Genomic DNA, 10121 nt, shown 5'->3' with positions numbered 1-10121 from the left:
AGAGAGACCCTCCTTCACATGTCCCTCCAATCCACACAGGGTCTTGGGAGTTTCTCTGCGGGGTTCCTCCCTGAATGCCCAATGGGGATGGACAGGTGCGGGCCAGAGCCGGAAGCTGGAATTCTTGCAGCCTAAGAAAGAAGGGAAGACATAAGCCTCTACTCGAAGCCTCACCATTTTCTGGCCCTTCCTTATTGCTTTTCTTTTTAGAGAAAACTAGAAATATTCTTCAGTTATTATAAATGATGAGTATGAAAACTATTTGGGAACTCGAAAAAATGCCCAAAATACAATAGGAAAATAGATAAACAGGGATGTCACTTGTACATTCTACCTGCAAGAATGGAACAATTACGTATTGTAAGTAGGTCAGGACTGGGAGAGAAAAGGAAAAAATAAAAACTGCTCTATTTGTCAGAGTTGGCACACTGTGGACAAACATTTTTAATTCTTATTTTAAATTTCACTTATGTGGTTATAGTGTGTATATACAATAAATAATGATAGTGAATTATCATTAAGAAAATCAAAAAGAAAGGACGTTCACCCATTGAGGTGAAACAGCACCGCCGTCAACTTGATTCTTTTAGCAAGTTTGGGAGACGAGCAGGGCCCTCTCTGTTCAGCCACAGTGACAGCTTGACACCACAGCTCCATGGCTGTGAAAGGTAAGCCGGCACTGACAATTCCACATCCCAGAGAAAGTTCAAGACGTTGTTAGGTGTGAAATGCTGGTCACAAAACAGTACATATAGTATGCTTCAGCTTTTATTAAGAAAATATAAATGTGCATGTAGATGTTCTTAAAAGACAAGAAAGAGGTGCATCGAGATGTTAACAGTGGTTTTTTCTATTATTTTCTTCTTGCGTTTGCTTTGCTAAACTTTTTACACTGAACATGACTTATTGTTGAAATAAATATATGTATGTGGAAAGGTTACAAAATGGTATGTGGAATGTAATTCCATTTTATTAATACAATAAGTATTTTATGGGTAGTGATGATGCATATGTAAAAGTCTAGAAGGATATATATGTGATTATATAAACTATATATTTATACACATAATTATACATACATATATATGTGTGTGCTTGTCTCCAGGTAATGAGTGATTTTTAATTTTCCTATTTATATTTTTAAAACTTTCTACAATGAGCAAGTAATTACCTGCATAATAAAATAAATATAATGCAAAGGTAAATTAAAACAATAAATATAATTAAAATACCTTACAAATAAAGCATTTTATTTTTAAGAAGAAAGAACTGAGATAATGATGCTTATTTTTCAGGCCACAATACTGAGTCTCAGAGACTAAGGGTGTGAGTAAGTGATCAAGTTCAGCCCAGAATTTGGCTTTCTGCTTTCCAATTATCTCCGTGACCATACCTGTCGTCTAGAGCCTTTTAAAAGAGACCCCTCTACTGATCATTTAATGGGATCCAGGGATGGAGCAAAAGGAAATGCATGTGTTTGGGCTGCCATCTTTATCCAGATGTCTACACCCCCTAATCTACAGCTCAGTCCCACGATGGGGTCCCCTCTCTTAATAGTCCAGCCTCTACTTTTTTAACTTCATCTCACAAGACCCTTCCCCGTCCTGGTCCTTCATTTGCCAAGGTGCTCAGAATCAAACAAGTGGTCTAGACGTGGCCAGACCAGCCAAAGCATGAATGTCTACAGGGGACCACACTGGTATAGCTGGGCCTAGTAATATTCAGTCAATGTTCACTCCATGATGGGCACTGTGGATCAGAGGATCCCTGCCAGCCAACCTTCTATCCCCTTTGGGAAAACAAAACACACCATATGGGATACAACTGTAAAATGAGCAAATTGAAAGGATTTCAGAAAAGCTTACAAAGCCATGTGACAAGTATTGCATCTTAAAATACAGGCTATAAAATGGATGATAACTATAGAAAACAAGTCAAAGAGAGAATAGAAAGATAAACCATATACCAAAATATTAAGAGTGATTGTCTTTGGGTGGTAGAAATGGGGTAATTTTTTGCCTATTTTTCTATATTTTTTTCTTATTTCTACAACAAACTTTTATCACTTACTTATTTTTTTAAAAGTGCTATTATTTGTTCTGATTTCAAAAACAATACAGAATCTTTGTGAAAAAAACAATATAGATTTACAAATTTCATTGTATAATATAGAATATGAAGCTCTTCTAATTATAATCACACATATTTTTGTTTTAAAAATAGCTTCATTATTTTTCCTTATTTCAAAAATACATCACTTATTAGAAAAAGATTAGAAAGATGAAAATTTGCAAAAAGAAAGAAAAAAAACTCTCAATCCTATCTCCCAGAAATAATCACCATTATCACCCCAGTGCATATCCTTCTCATCTTTTCTCCAATGCGTATACATAAAATTCACTTATTTAATTTCTATAAAAAAAGGGGATCATACAGTTTCTCTTAAAACTCAGTGTATGACGTTTCATCATGTCATTAAATATTCTTTTTTCCTGCAGTGCTTCTTCATGGGGACCCTATTGGCATTCTGAATACAATAAATGGTTCTTTAATGTGTGGGATTATTCTCTGTATTGCAGGAATGGTAGCATGTAGCATTCTCTCTGCCCCACAGTTATTTTTACAAGCAAAAATGGGAGTAGTGTGGTGGAGGCGTATCTCCCTCCTGGTCAAGAATCACTCCTCTTAAAGTATCATTTCCTAAATTGTTTTCTGCAGAACACTTATAATATAGGATTCTAATAAACATTCATTTAAAAAGCTTTCAGAGGAAAAAATGTTTCAGAAATGCCAGCTGAAAAAATGTTACGCACAGAACATATCTTTATGTTTAATCTGATTAAATCTGATTAAAATGAATTCCTTGCAGTGGATATACTAGGTGACAAGGTATGTACATTAAAAATGTTGATATATCACAAATGGTATTGTATTATCTAGTATTATCTACTATCATCAGATACTACTCAGTATTATCTAGTATTACCCCTCATCTATTAGGTGAACAAGGTAGGATGCCCCCCACCCTAGGGAATTAAGTGATCTGTCTTGTCACATAGGGAATAAGTTGGACTTATTTATACATCCACAAACTTTTATCTACCATAATGGATAAGGCTCTTGGGCCCTATATGGAAGTCAAGTCATGCTATTTTAGGGACTCTGGCTGAGGTGGGCAAAGGGAATGGGCTTGGAGCTGAGACAAACATCTGGTCTATTCTTCTCAGCAGAGGTTTGGGGTTCTGACAGACAAGACTAGAATCTCATTCTGTCACATAATGGCTATGTGATCCTGGCAAAGTCCCTGTTCCCCAACCGTCAGCTGAGTTCCTAGCACCATTTTCCTGCAACCCTGACAAAGGTGGAATGTCGGCTGCTGCATCACTAGGCAACATTGCATATAGTGCAAATGAGCCCTGATTCGTAAACTATGTCAAGGTAAGGGCTATGAATGAACTATAAATAATTGGCAGAAAACCACAGCTTTGGTGCTGTCCTGAGTGCAGTGAATTTTGTAACTAGTCAGTGCCCTTGCGGGGCTCCTGGAAGTTTTGTTTATGGGACTGTTACAAGATTTGTGACATGGGGGCGTCTAAGTCAGGGAGTTCCCACCAATTGTGGACTCATTTTCCTGTTACCTGGGTGGGCCAGAGAATAGTTCTGGATGCTGTGTGGTCCCCTATGAGAACTCTTGCTGATAAGAAAGGCCTGCATTTCTTGTCCCTACATCATTCTAGGTGAAGCCAGGGACAGCCTATTTGGATCTTGTGAGACCGTCTGGTTGAGCTCCAGAGGGGGCTCTGTAGGAGATAATAACAATAACCACCTCCCGGGTCGTGAGGATTAAGTGAAGTTATATATAAACAGGACTGCCGGCACAGGATGTAACAAGTGTCCATTTCAGAAAAAATACCTGTCTTTGGACTCTTCTCCTCGTTTTTTCCTTTGTGGAGAAAGGCCTGCCTCGGGCTTCCAAGTGGAACAGTCAAGCCCTTTTTCTTTCTTCTTTGCTTTTTCTCTTTCCTCTCCTTTTTCTCCTTTAGGGGATCCAGGGGAGTCTGAAAATACAAGGGTGGCAGTGTTCCTCAACTCAGCTCTGTCTCATTCAAATCCAGTATGACTCTGGGGAGGAAGGGGCAAAGGGCAGGGGTAGGGACAGCTGCACACACCCCTAACACACACATACAAATATACATTTATACACAGATGCATATAAATATGCACATGTGTGCAAGTCCATGCTCACACATGGGGACAGAAAGACATTTGCCTACACACCTATGCACATATTTATACAAATGTGTATATAGAGATATGTACAAAGACACGACGAACAGAGATACACATATAGACATACATACATGAAAACTAACATATCTACAAATATCACACTTGAGTAGACAAATACTGGCACTCCCCACTAGAGGCCATCTGTCTGTTATTAAGTTATTCAACAAACATAAACTGAGTGCTTGCTAGGATCCAGGCACAGTCCTGTCCCAGGTGCTGGGAGGAAAACACGGCCCATGTTGATCTCGTCCCCTCTCACCTAGGAGCCGCTTCCAGTTTTTGATGAGGACTTTGGCTAAGGACACCACCTCCTTGTCCGAGCAGTGCTTGCGGACCCCATTAACCGCGACTCCAATCCTGGTTGTCTGCAAAGGGAGAGAGTTAAGGCCTGGTCTGGGAACAGACACACAGGACTGGCTGCTCTAATTAGCAAGACCTGCCCCGGCTCAACCACTCCCTTCCCTCAGCCTCAACTTCTCCAGAGCCCCAGCCCTGACCTGTGGCTGAGATAATAATTCTGATCCTATAACTGTCGCCCTTAGTGAGGGCCAGTGCTCCAGGCCTGGCCCCCTGCACTGATGAATAACTGTGGATTTGGTGAAAAGCTGAAGTGCCCATGGTGGTGGGCATGGCTAATGATCAGGACCCCTCCCCATCCCATACCCTGGAGTCTTTGAGCTCAAGTTTCAGCGTAAGACACAGCTCTGGCTGCTAAAGCTTAGGTCTGTTCTAATTTTTTCAGGGCCAAGTGCTCCTGGTAATGTTTGGGGGCTACAAAGGGGAGATCGAAAGATGAGGGACTTTTCTCTCTCCTTGGACCACTGGCCTCTTGAATCTCACTAGCCCAGGGCCCTGGGAATGGAGCTATTCAAGGAAAGCACATCAGTCTTCCTCTAAGACCCAGAGGGCCCCCTGTGCTTGGAAGGCACCCTACCCCCATCTAAATGCCTCAGTCCCCACCTTCAGAGCACCTCAGATCCCTCCTCTCCCCAGCCTCCCTTCAAAAACTCCTCCCAGATCCCACCCTTGGAGGTCTCCTCCCCCAGGGGCTTCCCCCCAGGAAGACTCCCCCACCCAGGGACTACCCCCAGGGCTTCCCACCCCCACCCCACCTGGAGTAGCTGGATGGACATCTGACAGCTGTTCAGCTTCTTCAGTAGGTCGAGGGCCCCTTCCTGTGGAGGCCACAAGGTGAGGACTGAGGCCCATGGATTCTGCCCCAGGCCCCTCTCCGACCATCATATGGTCTCGGCGGGAAAGAGGGAGGCAGGAGGTAGAAAAGAAACAGTTCCAGCTACAGGATACAGGCAGACAAGTGGTTGAGAGACAGGCAAGGGACAGAAAGGAGAGAGAAGGAAAAAATTCTGCCCTAGACCATCTCTCACCACCCAGCTGGGTTCAAGCCCCTATGAATCAGGGTCCAAAACTAACCACTCACCCTGGCCCCTAGCTGGCGATTCTGCTCTTCTTTCTACTGGGTATGCCCTCCCCGCTTCCCCATCTCTTCCTCTAAAATTAGCTACTTCGAGGCTAATTGTTCTTGCTTTTGTGTCTGTAACCCTCCTCTCCTCATTTTCCAACTGTGAGCCTCTGCAGGGTGAGGACTGTGGCTTTTTTTTAACAGCTAGGTCTAGTTGAGGTATAGTTGACATACAATAAACTGGACATAGTGTAGGCTACAATTTGATGGGTTTTGACATGTACACCCATGAAACACCACAATCAAGGTAAGAACATAACCATCATCCCCAAAAGTTTCCTAGTTCCTCCTTGCACTCCCAACCCCAAGTCCAGGCCACCACTATTCTGCTTTCTGTCACAATACAGTTGGGCTTACATTTTTAAGAATTTTATATCAAGAGTACCGTAATAGACTTCTTTTCGTCTGGCTTCTTTCACTTGGTGTACTTATTCTGAGATTCATCCATGTTGCTGTGTGTATCTATAGTTCCTTTTTACTGCTGAGTCATTTTCCATTGTATGTATATACTACCATTTGTTTACCCATTCACCTGTTGATTGACTTTTGGGCAGTTTCCAATTTGGGGCTACTACAAATAAGGCTGCCAGGAACATTTATGAACAAGTCTTTGAGTCGACATATACTTTCATTCCTCTTGGGTAAGGAGGACTGTTTTAATCTCTGAGACCTCAGGGTTCGGCGCACAGCCCAGAGCTCTCTGAGCAAATGAATCAAGCAGAAAGCAGAAGGCAGCTGAGGAGACTAGGAGGGGAAGAAAGGGGACCCAGATTTGAAAATCTGCTGGCTGCCAGGCCCTGAAAACACCCTGATCCATTTCAGCCGCCTCCTTCCTCCCACCTGCTTCTTAGAAGCCAGCCTTCCAACTCCTGTTCTGAGTTCAGTTCCCTAGGGAGCACCAGCTGACTGTGCCCTGTGTGTCCCTGTCAGGCTTCTTGGACCCATCCCAAGGGCTGCCAGTCCTCAGCCTCCCCTAGAGCTGGGGTTCACATTATGTTTTCAGATGTGTGATCTGCGAGTTTGTGTGTGCATGAAAACTTGTGGGCATGTAACTGTGTGTAACATTAATTAAAGGCTTTCTATGTGATGGACACCGTTCTAAGTATTTTATGTGCATTATGTTGTTTAACTCTTACAGTGACCCTGTGAGGTGAATACTATTACTATTCCCATTTTTATAGATGATCCCATTTTCACAGAAGAGGAATCAAAAAAAAACAAAGAGGTTAAATAATTTGCCCAAAGTTACAAGGAACAGAGCTGGGATTCAAACTCAGGTTTTTCCGGCTCAAACCATTATACAACTGTGCACTTATGGACATAGAGCTGTCTAGACTTGTACAATCATGAAATATCAACATGGGTAAGTGCCATGCTATGTTGGTCAACGGAGCACACCATTATATAGTATTTCCACCATATTGATATAATAGAAGTAAATAACGTCTAGACCACAGATGATAGTAAAATGTAGTAAAATAATTAGGAAGTGATGATTTTGGAGTGTTTATTACCTTTGTTTTTAATATAATTTAATTACAAGCTTATGATTTAGTTTTTTAAAATAATGGTTGTATTTAACAACCAGCTTGCAAAATTCCTAATTGGTTCAATCTCACCACTGGGCGTGTGTCTCTGTATGTCACACTGTATAACTAGGTCATGCTGGAGAACAGCCATGAGCTCTGGTTATAGCTGGGCTCACAAAGCCTTGTGCAAGTATTGCCAGGTGTGCCTCTCTGCATGCACGTACGGGTTGTGTAGCCAGCAGTACCTCTGGTCCAGGTGTGGAGCTGCGGGCGTGCAGCTCAAAACACAATGTGTTTGTCTTTATGGGATGATGCCTATGTTATAATGTCTAAATGTGTAAGTTTGTCATCTGGCTCTGGTTATAGCTGGGCTCACAAAGCCTTGTGCAAGTATTGCCAGGTGTGCCTCTCTGCATGCACGTACGGGTTGTGTAGCCAGCAGTACCTCTGGTCCAGGTGTGGAGCTGCGGGCGTGCAGCTCAAAACACAATGTGTTTGTCTTTATGGGATGATGCCTATGTTATAATGTCTGAATGTGTAAGTTTGTCAATAAGCTAAGTGTGTAGCTTATTGTCTGCATGCACACATGTACCCATGTGTATAGTTGTCTTTGTGTGTCTTTCTGTTAATAGAATGGTCAGTCTATCCATCACGTCAAGGTCAGTAGCTAAACCTCATATGCAATTATGTTCACAGTTGTTTGTTTAGTCATTGTCATATGTGGCTGCATGTGTGTAGCTATGTTTGTTGTGTGTAATTATGTGCATGTGTAGCTGTGACTTGGTGGTTGTATGTTTGAAGCTGTTTCAGTGGGTACAAGCTCACAGCATCTGACAGAAGCCCTAAGTTGCTGGGACTTCAGTAATTGGCAGTAAACCTCAGGCCTGAGTTGCAACGTGGAGGATCCGTCTTGTTACAGGAAGTGTGTCCTCTCCCTAACCACCACTGGGCGGGCCCACTTTCACTCCTAGAGCAGGCCCCACCTTTCTCGATCACATGCCCAGAGCTCTGTGCCCACCCAGAGGCTGCCAAGAGCCCAGGCGCAGACGTGGCTGCAAACTTGCTCTGTGCTACAGGGACCCTGTGGCCAGACTTGAAGTTTTCCTAAAGAGAGCTCTGAATACTTCCACAGGAATCCATTCCCAAGGGACACCATTTCCTCTTCCCATTTCATAGAAGAGAAAATTGAGGCCCAGAGAGGGGAAGTGGAGGCGGGCCTTTGGCTACAAAAGGAGTGAAAGGAGGCCAGGACCAGTCCCCTCCTTCTCAGCCAGAGCTCTACTCCCAGCCAAGCTGCCTTTCTCAGGCCTCCTAAGCTTCCCCACCCCATCCCCCACCCTCTCACCCAGAGGCTCGGAATCTCCTGGCACAAACCTAGGTCCGTAAGGGGCAGGGCTGGGATCACCTGTCTACTTGCCGTGGAATTTAGCTCAGGGCTGGGCTCTGCTGTCCCCAGTTGAGAAAGTGCGCCCTATGAGCTTCACTGATTTTGGAGGATGCAGGAATGGGAACATGTGGAGGCTGGGATATAAGGGTGAGAAGCTGCCAGCACTCTGCAGCTTTCATTCTCTCTTAGCCAGCACCATTCCATGTCTTACTTAAGGGTCTCACATCTCTTCTACCCTCACCATCGCCAACAGAGACAAAAATCCAGTGACCTTCTCTCCCAGGAGGTAGGTGATCTCAAATCCTTCTTACAGATGGAGAAACTGAGGCTCCGGCCTTTATATCGACATCAACTCAATACCGCTCTTGTCTACTCTAGGGCTTCCATGGCTTCAGCGATCACTCTTGCTTTCCTGCTCTAAAACCTCCCTTAGGGTTCATCCTTTTCCCAAGCTCCTAGGGTCACCGTATGCTCTGGAAATGCAAGTCCTGCTCCAGCAAGAGGCTATGGATAGTGGGATGAGGAGGGCCCTGGCGCAGGGAGGGATGGGGGGACATGCCAGCTGGGCTACCCTCCCCTCTTTTCCCTTCCCCGGTGTGCCCAGACCTTCCCTAACCCAAGGCCAAGTTGGCTCTGGCTGGCAAACCCTGTGGCGCCGGCCTGAGGCAAAGATCATGGGAAGGATCAAATATTAACTTCAAGTCGGCCTGCGCTCGGGGCTCCTGGACCCGCAGGTAGGGCCGCCAGCCCCGATTCCCCACAACCTCTGGGTCCGTCTGCAAAGCCCAGGCCTCCAGCCGTCGTTCCCCTTCCCCCGCCCCGCGGCCCCCGAGGGCTGCGGCTGCCCCGCACCTGTTCGGCCCCCGCCGGCGTGGGCCCCACCCCGCGGCCAAGTTAAGGGAAAGTTGCAAACGACCGCTCCTGGCGCCGGAAGCTGTGGGGTCGCAGGATCCGCGGACCTTCGCTCCTCTCTCCCAGACCCACTCCCGGGTGCGGGGTAGACGCGGCTCGGCACCGCTCATATCTCGTTTCTTTGTTCCTTCTGGGGCCACCAGGATTTTGTCCCCCTTATCCCCTCCCCCCACCCCGCCGTCGCCGTCACTCCTCTAGCTGTGCACACGTCGTGCATCCGAGGACTCCAAAAGTCTTTTTCCAGGTCCCGGTCTCTTCACTCACTTTCATGGGCCCTGCTCAATCTATTCCGGGGCCCACCGAACGCTTCACGTCCAGAGGGACGTGCACAAGCCTCGACTTCGGGGCCCGCACGATTCCCCCGGCGTCCTGAGCCATGCACAAGTCCACTCCGAGGTGCCCAGCAGTCCCCAAGGGGCGCTGAGTCCTGCACGAGCCGCGCCTCCCTCGGGTACTGGGTCCCGCCCGCGCCTCCCGGGCTCTCCGCCAGCACGCGCCCCCGGGACACCAGGGCTCGCCCGCG

General features: G+C 45.7%; 1 protein-coding gene across 1 annotated transcript in view; it reads right to left on the bottom strand.

The window, feature by feature from the left end:
* The window catches only part of TCEA3 (transcription elongation factor A3), a 33731-nt gene that overhangs the window by 23354 nt on the left and 256 nt on the right, over positions 1-10121 (bottom strand). The window contains exons 2-4 of the mRNA XM_006924452.3: positions 5403-5465; positions 4550-4655; positions 3914-4058 (exon numbers count right to left, since the gene is read on the bottom strand). Of these exons, the coding sequence (XP_006924514.1) occupies positions 3914-4058; positions 4550-4655; positions 5403-5465 (314 nt within the window). The remainder of the gene's footprint in view (positions 1-3913; positions 4059-4549; positions 4656-5402; positions 5466-10121) is intronic.

Source organism: Pteropus alecto, unplaced genomic scaffold, assembly GCF_000325575.1.
Source record: "Pteropus alecto unplaced genomic scaffold, ASM32557v1 scaffold39, whole genome shotgun sequence".
Classification (NCBI taxonomy): Eukaryota; Metazoa; Chordata; class Mammalia; order Chiroptera; family Pteropodidae; genus Pteropus; species Pteropus alecto.
Note: the sequence above shows the minus strand (reverse complement) of the source record. Positions and strands in the feature narration are given on the sequence as shown.